Here is a 19,891-nt window from a genome sequence, read left to right as displayed (position 1 = left end):
CTCAGAGGGAAATGAAAGATGATTTTTACAAAGCAGGGTAAGTCGTTTTTGAAGTAGTTCCCCTAAAATATTTTTGCATGAATCTGGAATTTCTGAGCCAACACCAGTTGATAAGTAGGAAAGCTGATTACGGGAGAACGGTCTCCCAGCTTTTTCTCAGCCTTGTAAGATTTAAAATTGGTTGGAATTTTTTTTAATGCCACATGACATCACATAATCCAGCCCATTCAGGCAAAGCCACCTTCAGATGTGTGAAGCCATCCCTCGAATCGCGGCATCTCCACAAACTTAATACCTGCTGTCACTTTTCCCTGGCTGAGCAACAGGAAGAGTCTGTTTAACTGTGTGGTTCACAGATAGGTATGTTCAGTATCCAATTCTGATTGTTCTCGAAGCTTCGCGTTCAGGAGAAGCTCAGGATGGCTTGTGTGTTCGGAGGACTTGCATTTAAACCCTTCATTTTTTACAGAAGAATCCCTGACGTGGGCTAGATGAATATTTGGTTGATGAAGGAAATTTGGATTTAAGTCATGAATGAATAGGTGGTAAGAACAGGGCCTAAGTAAGATTTTTAGAAAATCGAAGCCTCTCTATTGAACAGCATTTCTAAGGCATTATCGAGAGGTCAATGAAAACTAGAAAAAACAAGTACGTAATATCTCTTTCTTGGTCTTCACAAGCAAACATTTCTTAGATTTCTTTGCCACGTTCTGTGGGAGTCAGTCCACCTAAGTAACATAGAGGAATAATGTCCGTTACAAATATTTGAGAACTAAACTCAAGATAAAAGGAAACCTGGTTTCCATGGAAAGGTACGAAAGATAGAGAAATAAGCGTACACAGCGATTGCCACTGTCATGTCGGGCTTATTTAAACGCCACCAACCCTAAAGAAGTCCTGAGTGACCACGAGTGAATTAATCGATTCTCGCAAAAATTGTCCTTAAGTTCATGCCAGGATTATAGTTAGTGACTTTTCCTCTGAGAGAAAAATCTCCAATATGTGGAATAATTCAGTGGGAACGTTATTATAACAAAAATCTCAGAAATATTAATATCACTTTTTCTGAAGTAATAAAGAAAATATCTAACTTATTTTTTTGATATGTACTAGAAAAGATGTGGCCACTTTGTTGTTCTGTTCTAAAAATCTCCTGGAAAATGATTTTCTAGAGTATCAGGAACTGAGTAGAAACAGTGAGTCCCAAAGAGGCCACCAACAAGGATGAAGCCATGGACCTTTGTGTGAATATTATCAAAATACGAATGCCATTATCCGTATTAGTTTTCTCCTGCGGTATAACAAATAGCTCCACAAACGTAGTGGTTTAAAGCACATACATCTATTGTCTCACAGTCTCAGTGGATAAGAAGTTCCGACATGACTTAGTGGGTTCTCTGCTCAGCCAGAGCTGCAGTCTCGTCACAGGCTCGCCTGGGGAAGGGTTGACTTCCAAGACCATAAGGTTGTTGTCACTCAGCTCCGTCTGAGGAGGATCCCTTTCACACTGAGGATCTCAGTCTCTCACTGAGATTTCCTTGTTTCTTGCCAAATGAACTTTTCTGTCATGGTCACTTGCTTCCTTAAGTCTTGCAGAGAAGAGTGTCCCCTTGCAAGATGGACATAACATTCTTAAACAATGTCATCACGAAGGGACATGCCATCACCTTGGCATATTCTCTTGGTTAGGAGTAAGCCACAGGCCCTGTCTACACTCAAGAGGGTGGCATTACACAGGGTATGGAGACTAGGAGGCCGGGGTCATTGGGGTCAGCGAGGTCACCATAGAGCATCTGCTGTAGTCGGTCTGTTATCTGTCCCTTGGTCATCTGCATCCCTTCCACGTGCAAAATGCATTTCTCCCGCTCTCAAAGTCCCCACAAGTTTTATGCCATTAAATCGTCTCCCCAGATTCCAGAACCTCACGGGAGTCGAGCCCAAATGTGAGTGAGGCCCTCCAGATGTGGTTTCTCTCAGTCTGTCAACCTCTAAAATGAGACGAGTCATATGCCACCAACACACCCAACCTGCAGCGGTGGGACAGGCAGAGGGTACCAGCCCCAGACATTTCCGTTGAAAAGGGGGAAGATGGGAAGTACAGAGGAACCACTCACTGCTCCACGGAAATTCTGAAGTCTAGCCAGCCAGGCGCTGGTGCGTGATTAGGTTTCGAGGCCTGAGCATAATTCTCCGTGGTTCTTCGCTCTGCCTTCCGGGCTCAGTTCTGCTTCCTGAATCTTCCTTCCTTTTTCTCGAAAGGTGGTATGTGCCGGCTGCTGAGTGCTTTCATCCACCTGCTTCCTGCCCGCAGCATCTTGGATGCCCAACAGCCTCACTTCAGTTGTCCAAGCTGAAATAAACTCAAGCTTTTTGCTGAAATAAACTCTGTGGGTCTTCCATGAATCTCCTTTGTGTTTACTTCACTAAACAAACCGGCGCCCACGAGTCATTTTGAGATAGCCCTTCTCTATGCGGGGGTCCTGCTCCGCTGGCTGGCTGTATCTTGCTTGTGATTGAGAGGATCTGTAAGGCACGTCCTGCTCTGGACCTCATCAAGGGACCCTTTGTGTGACTGAATACTACCTTGATCCTTCCATCCTTCTGAAATTTTAACAGAAAGTGGTGCGGTCACATCCTCGGCTTTTCACTCTGTGTCAACCATTCCTGACAGTGCTCAGGAACTAGTTCTTCATTGTAGCATCTTTTGCCAGCAGGAGAGGCTCAGAATGTCTAACACGATTCAGTCCTGGTTCCTTCTGTTTAATAGTTCTTTCCTCGATTTGTTTTTTCTGCCCACATAACAATAAGCAGCAAGAAGAAAGCAGGCAGCACCTCCTACCCTTCACCTATAAATTTCCTTAACTATATAGAGTGCTTCGCACTGCTGGTATTTCGTAAAACACCAGCGACAATTTGGGGAGCTTCCTGCCTTGCAGAACAAGGCTCTTTCTTCTTCCAGCTTCCCATAATATGCTCTTATTTCATTTTTTAGTTTTTTTTTTTTTTAATTGAGATAAAATACACTTAACATAAAATTTGCCATGTTGCCATTTTAGGCGTGCGGTTCAGGGACATCGATGGCATCCCCAGTATCGTGGGACCACAGCCGCTGTATCCCCAAACGTTCTCATCACCCCAAACAGAAATCCTGTAACCGCTGAGCAGTAAAGCCTCTCTTCGCCTTCCTTCTTGCCCTTGGTAACCTCGAGCCTACGTCCTAGCGCTGCGAATGCCCATCCAAGATATTGAATAGAAGTAGAATCACGCAGCGTTGGCTCTTGCATCTGGCTTCTTTCACTTAGCATAATGTTTTCAAGGTTCACCCCTGTCGTAGCACATGTTGGAACTTCCTTCTTTGTTTTAAAGCTAAATAACATTTGACTGTGGCCACACCGTACTGTATTTATCCATTTATCCATCAATTGATGTTTGAGTTATTTCCACCTTTTGCCTGTTGTGAATGATGCTGCAGTGAACACTGGCGTGCGAGTCTCTGTTTAAGTCCCTGTTTCATGTCTTTTGTGTACATACCTAGGAGTTGGACTGCCGGGTCATGTGCTAGTTCCATGCTTAGAGTTTTGAGGATCTGCCAAAGTGTTTTCCTCGGTGGCTGCCCCATTTTACATGAACACCAGCAAAGCACAAGGATTGTAATTTATTCTCATCCTCGCCAACAATGCTTATTACTTTATTTTTTTTATAGCCTTCCTAGTAGGTGTACAGTGGACCTCATCGTGGTTTTAACTTGCATTTTCCTAAGGAGTAATGATGTTGAGCATCTTCTCATGTGCTTTCTGGCCATCTGTGTATCTTTCTCTGGAAACATCTATTCAAGTCCTTTGTCCATTTTCCAATCAGATTCGTTTTATTTTTGTTGAGTTTTAATTTTTTATGCTATTTCCTTCTAAATCCTCATTAGCAGCATCCTCAAAATCTAGATTTATACTAACAGTCTGTTCAAGGTGAATTAGGTTTTTCTACCATGGTCCTCAAAATTCTACTTGCTTCTACCCTTCTACCCTGGTCCCGAAGCCACTTTCACGTGTTAAGGTATTTCTTACAGCAGGACCACACGTGTAGGTACCAAAATCTGTTCCACTGGTTATTACATAATCATGTGACCACAGACGCAGTTGCCTAAGTCCCCACATGGTCATTGGCTCACGGTTTCTATGGGCTCATAGCCTGGACACAGTTTACTGGGTCCTTTGCTTCAGGATCTCACGAGGCGGCAGCCAAGCTGTAGATCATGGCGATGGCCCCATCTGAAGCCCCATCTGCTTCTCAAATCCCATGGTAGTCAGCAGCATTCCGTTCCTCATGCGCTGGCGGACCGAGTCCGTGAGCCAGAAGCCACCCTTGTTCCTTGCCGGCTGGGCCGTTCAGCCTCGTCACTTGCTTCCCGAAAGCCAGCAAAGGAGAGTTTTCTTGAAAGAAGGGCATGGCGATCTTATGTAACGTAATCATGGAAATGATATCTTGTCATCCTCGCCGTGTTCTGTTAGGAACAAGTCACGGATCCTCCAACGCTGAATGGGAGGGGATTACACTGGACGAATTCCACGAGGTGGGGGTCATGGAGACCACATTAGAGTTAAGAGTCAAAGGAATGAGTGGGGATGTTATAGGATTGCTCTTTGTCTTTGGAGCGGGGAGGGAGGCGGGGAGCATATTCACTTAATTCTGCAGTGAGCCAAAGCTATGCTTTTTGCACGTCATCGCACTCTCAATGGGCTCTCTTAGCTTCCTCTTGGGGTAAAAAATAACATTATGGTGGACTCAATATACGTACGGTTTCTCTGGCGCCATGAAAGATTCCATTATTTCGGTATGGCCCAGCAAAGGGACAATGACTTAGGGAGAACCAAGGAGAAGATAGTTCTGACAGGGCTCTGGCTGGTTCGGGCTAACAGAGGCTGCGGTGAGCAGCTCTCGTGGAGAACAGGACACAATTTAGAGCGCAAAGAAATACGAAAAAAGACATGATGCCGTGTTGAGAACCTAGTCTATCCGGGATTCTGAAAGGCAGTCCTTTCCACAGAGACTAGGTTTGCGGAAAAATAAATAATTATGGAGAAATATTGCTGGGCTATTAACTAACTTTTAAATGGAAAATGAGAATGAGCAGTCATGGGCAAAATTAAAGACTTAATTTTTAATGCATCATGAAACCCATCTGTGACTTTCCGTGCTTTAAGATATTAGAGATCCAAGAGAGCCCATAAAATTTCAAAAATGTTTAGCTTGTTATTTGGGAAAAAAACCAGCTGCAGTGAGGATTCAACAGCAGGCCCACTGTGTGAGTATCTTATCCGTAGATTAATATAAAAATCCTCGAACAAGCAGAGTTGCCAAGGTAACTAACCAACTTCCAATTTCCACTTTGTGTGTGTCAGCAGGAAGAGCAGTTTCACAAGAGGTGCTTCCCTCAGGGCCTCGTGTTAGTTGGGGTGAGAGAGGAAGGGGCCAGCGAGACATTACTTCCTTGAAATTGCAGAGACTCAGAGTTAGGGGCTTGCAAGGGCTTGGCCTCTGAGCTGGATCTGTGAGCGAAAGCCCAGGTGACGTAAAGGGACAGAGCCAGCCTCACGACCTCTGCTTCCCTTCTGAGCTCTCTTGCAGAGGGGGGATGTGCACATATCCTGGTGTGGCTTTTTTTCCCAGAACTACTGTACAGATAAAAAGCGAGAAAAGGAAAGCAGGTTGTGGACAAACTTACACAGCCAAACAGGAAGCCGGTGAACACCGGTTGAAAGTTCCGTGCTTCGCGCAGCCTTGGGGGTCTCCGGAAGCCGGTTGTTCCCTGTAATAACATGGGGAGCATTTTCAGAGCTGGCCTGCTGCGGACGAACCTGGGGACATTTCCATGCACCATGATTTATTCCGCTTTGGGGAAACGATAGCTCAGTTACTGTGCTTCTTATGAAAAGTGAAAGGCCTTCTATTTCCTTCACTCTCTCTACCCTTTTATTGTTTGTTTGTTTGTTTGTTTGTGTTTCTGAAAGCTGAAATTAGAGCCAAGGCTTCTGGGATGTCCACACCTTGGCAATGTCGGCGGATAGGCTTTTCATCAGGGAGTCGTTGTCTGCTGTCTTGCCGCCCACAGTGAGAGAAGCTGCATGGGGAGACTTTGAATTAAAGGCTGACAGTTCTGATGCTCTTAGTTTCCTTCTTCCAAATGTGTTCTCAAAACAAGTGACGGTCCCCCTCGGAACAGCCCAGGCACCAGCACGTGTCAGTCGTCACTGAGCCATCGGGATTTTTACTTCCCGTAACTCTACAGGTTTGCACGTTTGCTCATCATGTCCCTTTGATCCGTCACGCCATCAGTGTCGTTTTGGCTCTCGTATCTAGAGGCCACACCGTCTTCACTCGGAGGCCCTTCTCTTCCCTCCCGGCCGTGGCCCTGAACTGCGACCTGGGCCCTGTGAGACCGTCCGTGACTTCTTAGGGAAACCTAATGTGTCTTTTTTGTCTCAAAAATGGAAATGATGAAGAAGAGTGATGACTATTCAGTTCCACTGGCTATTCTTTTATGTGAAAGTTTAGAGAAACGAGATCATCTGCCTCCCTGGTTCCTGACTTCCTTCTGCCAGGACATTTTGACTCTCCTGTGTGTGGGTTTCTCGGTACAGTCACACAGCTGCCATATCTTATTCCCACTATACCAAACCCCATGCGCATTCTTCTCTCTTCCTTGTCTTGCTTGTCTACCTTAGAATATCTCTTTCTCGGCTTGTTGCAGCCCAGAGACTCCGGGCTGGTACCTGCTCCATCAGCTCTTCTGCTGGGGCCCCACCTGGCTTTGGAGACCCAGACCCCATGCTCAAGCACGGAGCGGTCCTCAAATCTCAGGGCTTCGGTCCTCCGCTGGGCTGAGCCACCAACCCCTGGAGACCAGTGTCCACGGTCTGACTCAGACGGTGCTATTTTGTCTCTGAAGCTCTGTGAGATTTTCTCGATTCCTTGTAAAGAAAATTCAAGTTCTTCCACCTGTTCATAAAGATAAACCCTTCCACTTCCTGTCACCTTTTTCTGTTCTCTTGTCCTCGATCCGCTGTCTTACTTCACTCTTCCCATTTCCACCTTCCGTTCTTTTCCAGAATGTCAGCCAATACTCCACAAGCCTCATTCTATTGCTTCCCTTCAGCTCGGCCTGGCTTTTCACTTTTCGTTGCTGTACCTGTTCCGAAGCCTTCACGTTTTCCCGGGATTTCCCTGGTCTGAGGGAAAACCCATTGAATGGGATCAGCGTTGGCTGTCGGGAAACCGTGCTCCCTAAATTGCTCTTCCTGGTTTCTGGAAACTGGCTCCCTTGTGCGTCTATTTTCTGCCTTCGAGGTGGTGCTTTCGGTCCTGTGTGTCTCGGGTGTGAGTCCCTTTCCTGACCTTCATCTGGGGGTGTAAACATCGGTGACGGGAAGCACCCTTCACCACGCCCTTTGCACGGAGCGCTGCAGGATGTTCGTTAATGGCGATGGCATTAAAGGTGGCTGACAGCCTCGCCGACAGGGTCCTCCGCCTCCTGCTTCTGAAGGCAGATGGTCCGGGGACATCAAAACCTTGTATTCTAGTGTCCCCTAGAAACGGAAGTTGTGCTTAGCGGATAGACCGTTTAGTTTCAGCAGTCCTTTAAGTCGTCATACGTGTCTCATTAAATTTGGTCATACTCAGAGCAGCATCTTCCTCCCTAGGAGCTGGAACCGGAGCATGCCAGGCTATTTCTTGCTTTTGTTTATTTCTCTCGCTTTGCTTCATTCCACTCGCAGTATTAAAAACAGGAGAAAAGTGACTCATCTACGGCTAAAGAAGGCCTCGTATATTCGGCTAAAAGTTTGCAGTGGGAATGTTTATGCAGAAGTATAGAAGTATATTCAGTCACTAAAAATAGGACTAGTAGTTGCAAATAGTAATTCAACTCTTTGTAGATAAGGGGTGGTCTCTTAAAGTCCGTGGACGTCACTCTGGCAGTCCATGAATAAATTTAAAAATGCAATAACCTAAGCAGGTTATTGCATGAAGCTTTATTTTAAAATCAGACTTCAACTTTTCTTTGACTTATTATATTAATAGGATTATGAGCCTTATTTGATTCACAGATAAGAAATGAAATCCAAATACTTTTGCTGCTGTCATATTCATCTGTCTTTCAAAGTTTATGTTTAGAAGATGCATGTTCTATACAGATGTTTTTCTATATGCTCCCCGGTTTGCATATCTATTAAAAAAGGGTTTTGTTTTGTTTGTTTCTCCTTTAATTGGCTGCACAGGAAGATCCATCCCGCATTGTGAGTTTAGCGTTTTCTTCACTGCGTCCCGCGCATCCCATTGTCTGTGCCCACGCAGCATGGCCAGCGCCGCATCCGCCTCCTTCACCGTGCAACCACGTCAAACACACAAAGCCCGTCCCGCGAGCATGCCCATGTGCTCAGCATCTGGTGCGGGACGCCGCAGCGTGGAAGGGCTGTGGCCTCGCGCCGCACTGACCGCTTTCCTTTCCTCTCGGCTTCCCCCTTACAGATACTGCAATGAGCATCTGCTATGCCCCCCGCACGTGTTCTGGACAGGCTGGGGTCCCTGGGAGCGGTGCACGGCCCAGTGCGGGGGCGGCATTCAAGCGCGCCGCAGGACCTGTGAGAACGGGCCGGACTGCGTGGGCTGCAACGTGGTGAGTAGCGTCCTCCTCACGCCCCGCCCCCAGCCCGGAGCGGGGAGGGCGGGGTCAGCGCGCAGTGGATGTTTTCATACCTGGCTGCGCTGAGCGCACGAGGTACGGGATGCACTGCAAACGTTAACTGCCCTCAAACACTGGATGCTCTGCACACACCGGGGACTCTTCACACACGATATATGTAAACATTAAATGCTCTGCACACACTAGATGGTCTACACCCAGTACATGCTCTACGGGTAATGAGTGCTCTGTAAACATGGCATGACCTGGCAGTGGATGCTCTGTACATAGGAGATGCTCGGCCAACATTAGATTCTCGGTGGACTCTAGGTGCTTTGCAAACTAAATGCTCTGGGAACGTGGCGTGTCTAGGCACCGGCTTCTCTGCATACACTGGATGCTGTGAAACACTTTCGTTTTTCTGGTTGATAACAATGTTCAAAGGAAATATTGGAAATTCGGAGTATCCTGGAAGCTTCTGGAATTAAATATCCATATATGGTATACGCTACCCCTGGAGTTTTTCAGTTCCCATTTCTGAGCTATGACAAAAGCTTCAGCCGGCTTAACTCCGGTCACTGAATTTGGTTTGGGGACATGGGACGAGGTCCCCATACGCAGCCCACACCGAGGCACAGAACACGGGAGCAGAGACGCTGAGGGGTGAGAAGCTTTCTGGGGCCGCTGTGGGAGCTCGCGGTGCCATTCAGAGGGAATGAGAGACAACTTCGGGTTTCTTTTGCTTCTGCCTTAGCAGGTCATCTTTTCTTTAACCCTTTAAACCCTCGCAAAAAATTCCTCTTGTGCGAGCACCTTCCCAAGGGCGGAGGGCTGCTCCTCCTGCAGCATCTGTCAGGATGACTGAGCCCCGAAGGCTGCTGGGCTCGCACCTCGTTCGCAGGCCCCTGGTGCTGGCATCGCAGAAGAGATGCAGACACGGGGGACGCAGAGACGGGGGATGCAGAGGAGACCAGGGACGCAGAGATGGTAGGGATGTTTGGGGAGAAGTTCGCGAGAAAAGCTCTGGTCTGGCCTCCTTCCCCACTGATCTTTCCTGTTGGTCTTTGCAGCATTTTGGTTACTCGGTTGGTGAGGCTGAGTGATGTTTTTGTGCTGCTGCAAAGCTTGTTTTTCGTGAGATGCAAAATCCACATGCCCCAGATAGCCTAGGGGAATTCAGAGAGAGAGGAAGAGGATCGTGAGATGCTTTGTCAGATATTACACCAGCCCAAGGAGACCTCCGTTATTGGGATCTGCAATTAGATTTCTTCCCCCTTTGTGCTGGGAGATATTGCAGTCACTTTAACAGAAGCCGTTACTGATTACAGAGACACTCCTTTCCGCGTCAGCCTGAACTAAATTTCAGCCCCCAAAAATCTGTGTCCATTTTGCAATGGTCTATGTATGGATATTTCAGGAGCTGAAATTTAGAATTATTTGCTAAAATGTGATGGGTAAATCTGTGAACAGTCACTTGTTCTAGGAAAAGAATTCAAGTGTGGTAGCTTTCTTTATTCTTTGCTGAATCTCTGATTTCCTATTTCTGAGGGGTGGGCGTGTGAGCCTGGGGTCTCTACATCCATTCAGGGTTTGTCTCGTCTGCTGGGGAACCACAAAGATGGATGGACGAGCTGACCTTATGCTTTAGTTCTAAAACTTTGCAATGCAAAAAACTCAGAACACATTTCAAGTCATTCATTTTTTTATTCCAAATGGACTTCAATAATCACATTTTAAAACAGTTTAATGAAAGAAGAAATATATTAAGGGAAAGCGTAGCATATCTCCAGCGTAATGTGTGTGCATCTGTGTGGGTACGTGTGCGTGTGTATGAGAGAGAGAGACACCTGATTATAAATGCAAAAGTTGAATGTCTTCCCAGAATGTCAGTGTATTTATTGCTTTATTTATGTCCAATTTTAGAGAATGATGGTTTGTGAAACAAATATAACATCAGTTTTCAAATCTAGAAAAATGTCATGCAAGTCTCCAATGAGTCTAATGTCAGTCCTCGGATATTTTAGTTGTTTGGTTTGGTTTTTGTCTTTCCCACTGAAGTCAACCTACTGGCCATGTACCTCCAGGAAGGAGTGATGGTGGCAGAATGGAGCAATCTAACCCTTTGATTGTAGAAGCACAACCTTCTTTTTCCTTCCTGTGGCTTTTCCCATTTATTCCAATTTCTGTCTTTCCTAAGACAAGAATGCCAGCCCATGCCCATGAGGACTATAAGCAGGATGGCGGAGGAGCTTGGTTTCTTTGGATTGCACAGACAAACGTATCCTGTCAATTAAATTCCTAAGAAGTTCACTTAAAAACAATTGCCGTTTAAAGAAATATGTTGATTTTCATATTCCAGCAGCAGTTTATAAATCTTTGGCCACAAAATACGTTTATTTTTGATGGAGGTTTTTTATCAAGATAGTATCTGTGAGTGTAGGTAATTTATTGGTTTTGGAGTCACGAAGTTGATTATCTGCTTGCCAATATCTGGATAGATGACAAGTCAGTGGCTCTTTCTGAATCTCCTCCTCTAAGAAGGGGTGACGATCTCTTCCTCCCTCCCATAACTGTGCTAAGTGTCAAATGTGGTGACGTTTGTGCAGTTCTGGTAGAAGGTCTCACCTTTCCAGCCCTTCACTTTGAGATCACTCTTGCTATTCTCATTTCTTTCATTGTTTTTTTCTGGGCTTCGGCAGTTTCTCCGAACTCAAGCTTATTAAAAAATGACAAGATGCTAATTAAATGTTATTTACACGGTAAAGGATGTGTTTGTGGAAAGTATAAGATCTTGAATTTCCTGAGCACTACATAGCTTAGCAAGAAAGAGAGTTGATTTCAAATTCATGTGTGAGCGGTGTGTAAATGACTTGAGAATCTTTTCTTACTGCACCATCTTAAAATGGAAGTTTCACAGAAAGATTCTCAAGTTTCACCTTTGAAATTTACATGCCCTGCCCTTGAGCGAATCCCCAGGCCTCGATGTCTATTTCAGTGAGAGCGTTTCAGTTCAGAGGGTAAGGATCTTCACTGAGAGCCATTAGCTTTTCCTGGAACACCCTGCTCTTGAAGTTGCAGATGTCGCTCTCTCTTCAAGATCCTGATTTCCGTTCTTTTTGGTAAATACGCAGACGTGAGCTTGCTGGATTAAATGGTAGTTCCATTTTTGATTTTTTGAGGAACCTCCAAGCCACTTTCCATAGCGGCTGCAGCATTTTGCATTCCCATCAACACCCTGCACGGGATCCAGTTTCTCCACATCCGGGGGAATTGAACTTGGGATCTTGAGCTGTCTACACTCACATTCACTGCAGCGCTATTGGCTGTAGCCAAGATGTGGAAACAACCTAATGCCCATCGACAGGTGAATGGATAGAGAAAATGTGCTGTGGGCATACACCGGAATACTACTCAGCCTTTGAAAAGAAGAAAGTTTTGTGTCATGTGACAACATGAGTTAACCTTGAAGACATTATTCTAAGTGAAATTAGCCAGTCACAGAGAAAGGCAAATACTGCATGATTATACTTATAGGAGACATCTAAAATAGTCCAATTTATAAAATCAAAGGGTGGAATGGTGCTTGCCAGGGGCTAGGTGGAGGGGGGAATAGGGAAATAAAATTTTAGTTAGGCAAGACGAACAAGCTCTAGACTTAGAAATTTAAGAGTGTAGATCTCATGTCAAATGTTCTTAGTACAAAAAAAATGTTAAAAATAGTAGTTCCGGACGCTGAAGGCTTAGAGGCCTTGGAGCCTTGGGTTGTGTGGGGAGCCTATTGACAAACACAGAGGGAGGACGCGGATCACTGTGTGAACCCGAGGCCACTCACTGTCCCCCATCCTCTGTCTCCCCATGAAGTGTGGGGTGAAGCCCACTGGTGCCCTGGAATCGCCGAGTCTGTGATCCTAGTGTCCCTTCTGTGGACCTTGGTGGCACGTGTGTCCAGCTGACTGAGGGACCACTACCAGAAAACACAAATTTAAATTCAGTTTTGGCTGAAAATTCCAACACGCGAAAGGAAAAAAGACAGAAAATGTTATGCTGCGTCAATAGAATTGCTTCTCAAATTAATGCAGCTCAAGATTTCCTCAAAAGCTTAGCCGATGAGTGATAGAGGAGTTAAAGATGGTGGCAGATACAGCAAAGACAGTTCAAAAGCAGAAGCAGACTTAGTATTGCCAGCACTGTATTTATTTCTGACATATCAGACGCGATATAAGACAGTCGACCGGAAGCTATGATTCACGACGCCAAGCGGGAGCGCAGGCAAGAGCTCTACTTCAAAAATACAAAAAAACCTGATCGCATCAGGCCCTGAGAGGTCGAAGAGAAAAGACATTGATGTCAATACGTGTCGTCAAAGGGATTCTGCGAAGGTTAATTAGAGGTCACATAACACGAAATTTGTTTGCGTCACATAATGGCCCTATAAATAAATTTAGGAGCAAGCGAAACCTGGCAATTGGCAGCTTAAACAGACTGTAACATATGAACATAGAGACAGTGTTGTGACATACCTCATTTTTGTGTAGCATCTCGGAGTTCGCAAAGGATCCTGGAAATGTCATCCCATGCATTCCTGCTTTTCTGAATGAGAAAATCAGGGCCCAGAGAAGCTAGTTATGTTTCCATAATTCCTGCAGCTGCAGAGTAAGACCTCACATCCGGGTCTTCTCACCCGCAGGTCCTGTGAGGTCCAGGATGCTGTGTCTTTCTTAGAAAATAACCTGGCGAGAGCGGTGAGACTAACCCCCAGGAGCTACTCCCCCGGCCCACAAAGCTAGACGGAGTCAAAGGATAGTTATGAGAAAGACTCATGCCTTTTCCTCCTAAATTGATAAAGTTATCTCTGGTGTCCCCTTTATTTATTTATTTTTTTAGTACTAAGGTATTTTCAAGAGACTCACGACCTCCTTGTAATGATACCTACTACCATTCAAATGAGACATCTGGCACCTCCATTCTGCATAAAATATGGAGGAAACGCAAACTGGGAGAGACTCAGCTTTTTAAACCTGAGAAGGAGCTTTGCAGTTGGCCGCTCGCTGGTTTGCGGTGGTTCGTTTCCTCTGGGCTCGTATTCAATATTCTCTCGTTTCCGAAGGGCAGTTTCTCGAGATGCACAGTCCTGCCACGGAGGATGGTGCTGGAAGCGAGAATGGATAGGAAGTTTTCTCCTTGTTCGGTTACTTTTGTTTCCTGCTGCTCAGTTTGTGCCGTTTGGCCCGGCGGACGCTGGCCTGCAAGTGCTTGTCCATTGCCAGTTTGCACTAAATCGTGTGTGTTGGTTAAACTGTCGCCATTTCACTTGGGGACATGACCCAGAAAGCTGTCACGGATGCTGGCCTTCTGCTCAGGCTCCTTGCAAGGACTGATTCTTGAGGTTTATACATTCTCCTTCTCTTCACATCTGTGGAAGCTGCCTCTCAAATGCCCCTTTGCGCCTGATATTCCAAGGCAGGCTCTTGCTTAATTGCGGCATCCATTGGAGATCATCTAACATGATCCATTACCACCAAAGCTCCACAAACGACCTTGACCTTCATGAAGAAGGTCACAGTGTGAAGTCTTCCACTGCATGCGTAATGTAAAATACATTCACTTGTATTTCCAAATATTAACTTATATTTCCAAATATTCTTTTGCAAGGGAAACGATCGATCTCTCTAGCTGAAACTTGATATCACACCTCCATAAGTATGAGAATGCAAAATTTGCTGTCTTTTGTTTTGAGATATCTCAAGGAAGAGCTTGCGGCTGTGAAAGCTGGGCAGAGTAAAAATGCCGCATTTTGTCAGAAGAGGCTCGAGTATTTTGAAAAAGTTAATATCGGTATACAAAATCAAGTGGTACAGCAGGTGGCCACGAAAGAATAAGATTTCTGAAATTTAGTGCTAGAAGTTGGGCGATCACGTTTAAAAGAATAATGCGTGATGCAGGGAGAGAGAGAAAAGACAAATATGATGAATGGTAGGAATTAATCCATCAAAAGTCTGCCTCTAGAACATGTAAGTTATCATCTGCAGTCTCCGGAAATGGCAGTTGGTATGGAGATCTGGAGTATTTCACCAAAAAAAAAAAAAAAAAAAGAAATGGCAGTTGGTATGGAGATCTGGAGTATTTCACCAAAAAAAAAAAAAAAAAAAGTTCTATTTATAATGTTGGAAGAGTCTGCTGCACAGATTTCTTTGGCTTCACAAAAATTCAGGCTTGTTTCTGCCTGTAATAATTCAAACACGGTGATTGCGAAGTTAATTGAAAGGAGACGCTTTCATGAATGGAGGTTTTCTGCTATAAAAGTGACTTGAGACACATGAGAGATTTTTCCTTTACAGTTGACCAATAAATTCCATGATGAAGATTTTCCTATGCCTGACTCTGAACTACCTAAAATGTGCTAATGGAAACACAATAACAGTATTCTCAGCCATAACAATTTCCGCCAAACGGCCATGAGTCTAAAAACCTTTTATAAAGCCTACGTGAACACGCAGTACCCACAGAACAAACTGATATTTTTCAAGGCATAAAAATACTCAGATGTAGGAAGCCCAGGTCTCTGTTTTAAACGATGCCACATTTTTAACTGCTACGAAATGAGTAATTAAATATGGCTTTCTAAATTGAAAGCCTTAGTAGACGTTCCTGTAAACACAATCAGGGAAGATATTTTTTCCAAATGCATCTTCCATCTTTTATCGTGGCGCTGCTGACACTTCTGGGCTAATCACGGGTTATCCATCCACAGAGAACACTTTGGGTCCTCTAGTCAATTTAACATCCTCGCCTAATTGGGCACTTTGGTTGGACAATTTCTGTAGCTCACTGTGTCTACTTGTAGTTGCGCTGGGCATTTGCCACTGCGATTCAAGAGAACTTTTTTTTAAAGTTCTTAAAGTTTTTAAAAAGCGATCTGGTTATCCGGCTATATTGGCTTTTAGGTGGTCTGCTCTGACACTGTTCCTCTCACTGTGCCGTGTGTAGTGTGTAGCGTCGAGATTGGGCTCTGGCATTGACGAACATCTTTGGGTACTTCTGTCTCCTCTCCAATTTTTAAAAAGCGCATTTCAGTCAAGCATTGCAGTCAGCAGAGGCCGGGGCTATGTTCCAGAAGGCGTTTTCACGGCGTCTAGCAGCTTGGGCCGTGGCTGCGTGAAAAGAACATTCTGCCCGCCCGGCCATCTCAGGCTGGGTCCTGTGTCTCTACACTGACACTGTCCCCACACAACCAGCTTACGAGAAAGGCGGAGAGAAGCAGGGATCTGATGCACCGTGGGTTCCACGTTAGGGAAGTCTAAAACCGTCTCGAGAATCAAGTAAACAAGTAAGCAAAAAGAAACGGACCTGGGGAGACATCCCTCTGAGCAAGGCTTCATCCTCTCCTGAGTCGGCTGTGCCTCTCTGGGGTTGTCTTCCTTTGGTTCAGTCTGGCCTGCAAGGTCACCATGCATCACAGCCTTCGAAGGTATCTGCCTGAACTCACACTGACATAACTCGGGTCTGAGCATCTCGATTTTTCGCCCATGTTCTTCCATCATCGTTTAAGTATTAAGCGCCTAGCCCCTGGTGGGTTCTGGGGTAGCACGGTGAGCAAGGGAGTCATGGTCTGTGCTCAGAACCTAAGTGAAAGCCCTCCCTTGTGAAGCTTAACCCGAAATGGTCTGTGTACCCGTTTGTTCGCTACCTTGTTTTTATTTGTGGGTGGCGTTGCTCACGATATACTTTAATTCCAATTTCCACTTAGCAGGGATGGGGCGTGTTTTAGAACTAGCTCACACATATGAAAGAGGATTTTCAGCTAGAAGGATTTTCAAATGAGTTCGGATCACATTATACTTGTCATTTGTTTTGGCTGATGGCAGAGAGTTCTTTCTTTTAGAGAAGTAATATAAGTGGTTAATTATATCAATGACGTGTTTTAATTGGTGTTTTGCTTAAGATTTGTATTTCAAGTTTTATCATTTCATCTGAGTGTCTCCAATGGAATCAATTGAACTTGTATAATTTCGGTCGTTAAAACAATTCACATACATAATAATTTTCAAAGCGACTTGCAATTAAGTAAAGAAGGAAGCAACAGATGTTGGAGCATGAAAAAATGGTTTTAAAACATTGAATATTTTTCACAGATGCCATAGTTACTTTCTTCAAGAAATTATCGCTTTAGTAATCCTAGAATTTTCTAAGAACTAGAGCCTAGTTCAAACCTCTTCCATGTGATTACAAGAAAAAAAAATGTAAGAAGCTACTTCTACATTTCGAGATTCTAATATTTCCAAATAGAAACGCAAGGTTACATTTAGAAGCCTTCAACATTTATCAGAAAAAAAAATCAAAGCTTAATTGTTTTGCTCTGCGTTCTGGCGATGCGCTGCCACCAAGAATAACTCAGAACAGTTGTCTCTTCTTTTCATTCCACGGCGTGTTTTTCCAAAATCTGTTTGACTTGCAGAATCTCAGGAGGTTCTGGTTTGAAAGAAACTGTTGCAATAAAGACACTTAAAGATAGAATTGGCTCATACCGTGTCGCATTCCTGCATTATTTTATGAGCCGTGCTGCGTGAGAAAGTAACATCCTACACACTCATCGCTGGCATCCTGCATCTGCCGTGACATGAACCGTTCTCCACATCTGTTCCTGTCTGTCTTCATCCCATGTAACTGCCCGGTTCGAGACTATGAGAGAGCAGTCTTCCAAGGAACTCATGTCATCGCATGGGAGAAAGAAACGCCAATGAATGGGGGCTGTGGCATCTGCCTTATAAAGTGATGCAGGCCCCTTCTCTGCAACCAGAAACGCGTGAACCATGGCCGAGAGGAGAGAGAGAGAGAGAGAGAGAGAGACAGAGACAGAGACAGAGACAGAGACAGAGACAGAGTAGAGGGGCAAGCGGATGGAATCCAGACCTCCAGATGGGGCTCGGTGGTTCTCCACGCGGTTTTCATTATGATGCTTACGAAACTGATTTCTTTCTCTTATCCTGCAATTGCTAATAGCTTTTAGCAGTGAGTCTGGCCTCTGAGAGTGAAGGGGAGGAGACGGGCAGTGTCTGTTTCACGAGTCTTCTTTGAGGATTCATTTCTCTAATGCTCCGTGTGATCTCTTGTGACGCTGTTCATTTCTAAATAGTTTTGCATAAGAGAGGCAAGGACATTCTCAGCGACTTCAGTTACGGATTCACGCCCGCTGTCCTAGTCTTTGTAGAATTTTCAGAGCTTTCCATCTGTGTCTCTAGTCAGCGGAAAATGTTGACCACCTGCTGCGCGTTCGGAGCTGCACTAGGCGCCATGGACGGTGGACAGAAGCACGCAGTGAAACCCCTAACCACGGGAGCTGTCTGTCTGGCGTGGGAAAAAATATCTAAGTCAAACGTCTAGAATATAAGGAAGAAGGTTAGAATGCCGATGGAGCAGTTAGGAGAACACGGTGTATCCACAGCGGGGAGAGGTTATCTCTGGCTGGATGGGTCAGGGGCCTGCAAGGTGTGGCCGAGACGTGGCCAAGTTCAGGTGGCAGTGGCACCTTCTCTGTGAAAGGAACAGGCCTGCAGGGTGTGGATCGCAGGACGTGGGGTGTACTCGAGACAGTCCTGTGTGACTTGAGACGGCGTTAACGAAATGTGACAAGGCACAGATTTGGGAAGGAAGTCGTGCCGCTTCTAAAAGGTCTTAAGCACCAGGCCGTGGGCCGCACAAGCGTCCGGCTCTCATCAACTTGCTGTTGCAGTTACATAATTGGAGACACACGAATTTTCTTGGGTTAACGTTTACACGGTGCAAGTCTGTCCATGATTTCAAACGTGTAAGCTGCATCGTCTTTTCAATTATTTTTCCCTTTCGGTGAAAAAAAGTCAGGGTTTTAGTGTCTAATAGAAGCTATCAAATTGTAAATATGCCCGTGTGAAGCTGTGTGAGTGTGAGCGTGTGTGTGTGTGTGGATGTGAGTGTGTGGGGGGGTGTGAGTGTGTGTGGGTGGGTGTGAGTGTGTAGGGGTATGAGTGTGTATGGGTGGGTTGAGTGTGTGTAGGGATATGAGTGTGTGTGGATGTGAGTGTGTGGGGGGGTGGGTGTGAGTGTGTGTGTGTGGATGTGAGTGTGTGTCTGTGAGTGTGTGTGTCTGAGTGTGTGGGTGGGTGGGTGTGAGTGTGTAGGGGTATGAGTGTGTATGGGTGGGTTGAGTGTGTGTAGGGATATGAGTGTGTGTGGATGTGAGTATGTGGGTGGGTGGTGTGAGTGTGTAGGGGTATGAGTGTGTGGGGGTGGGTATGAGTGTGTGTGGGTGGGTGTGAGTGTGTAGGGGTATGAGTGTGCGGGGGTGGGTGTGAGTGTGTGTGTGTGCATGTGTGTGAAGAGTCCCACTTTCTTCCAGTCATCATATCAACTCTAGATTGTGTTCCCAAATTTAAAAAACTTAAATTTCAGGTCAGTCTTGTTATATGCGTTATATGAACTCGGGTTTAGTCCTATTTCAAAGCAGAACGTTTCCTCACACTACTCTGAGCTGAATTAATTTGTTTTTAAACATCGATACCAAAAAAGAAGATATTTTAGGATTTTGAAGTTATTCTCGTTCACGAGTGTGTCCTGAGCGCAGGGCAGTGTGTGGGATAGGTAGTGAATGAACCTAATTATTAAATATATTTGTTAATCTTTTTAAAGATGATAATAGTTTGAGAAAATATTGCCAGCATCTTCTGAAACGAAGTGGTTGTTCTCATGATTATATTGTTCTCGTCTGTTACTAGGCTCTGTCCTAGAGTCTGTCATCATGGAACGCGGTTCTCGGCTGGTCTCCCCTCACGGAGATTCTTCACACCCAGTGGCGCTGTCTTTACTTTGCATTTAATTCTTCTTCCCAGATATTTGCTTTTTGCATTTCTTGTTCACGTTCTTAAATTATTTCAAATTCTTTCTAATTGGCTGCTCCAAACAAATTAAATTTAGCACCGGAAACCAGGTTGCCTGTAGTCATAGTGCATGAAGTTCATTAAAATTGCTTTCGATATTAGATTATACTTGGCAGTGACCTTCCAAGACCTTCTCAGGCCCCCATAAGCGAGACTTGAGTACGTATAACTGAAGCGGAGCACTTAATTAGAAAAGAAAATCTGAATTTAATATTTTTAACATTTATTGAAAATTTATTGACATGTACGGTAATACATATTATCTCATTTATTTATTTTTTTCATGGCCCTATGCAAGTCTCTGAAC

General features: G+C 45.0%; 1 protein-coding gene across 1 annotated transcript in view; it reads left to right on the top strand.

The window, feature by feature from the left end:
• Positions 1-19,891, top strand: part of SEMA5A (semaphorin 5A) — a 456,698-nt gene that overhangs the window by 397,331 nt on the left and 39,476 nt on the right. The window contains exon 17 of the mRNA XM_011371413.2: positions 8,521-8,668. Coding sequence (XP_011369715.2) covers positions 8,521-8,668 — 148 coding nt within the window. The remainder of the gene's footprint in view (positions 1-8,520; positions 8,669-19,891) is intronic.

This window comes from Pteropus vampyrus, unplaced genomic scaffold (genome assembly GCF_000151845.1).
Source record: "Pteropus vampyrus isolate Shadow unplaced genomic scaffold, Pvam_2.0 Scaffold190, whole genome shotgun sequence".
Lineage (NCBI taxonomy): Eukaryota > Metazoa > Chordata > Mammalia > Chiroptera > Pteropodidae > Pteropus > Pteropus vampyrus.
Note: the sequence above shows the minus strand (reverse complement) of the source record. Positions and strands in the feature narration are given on the sequence as shown.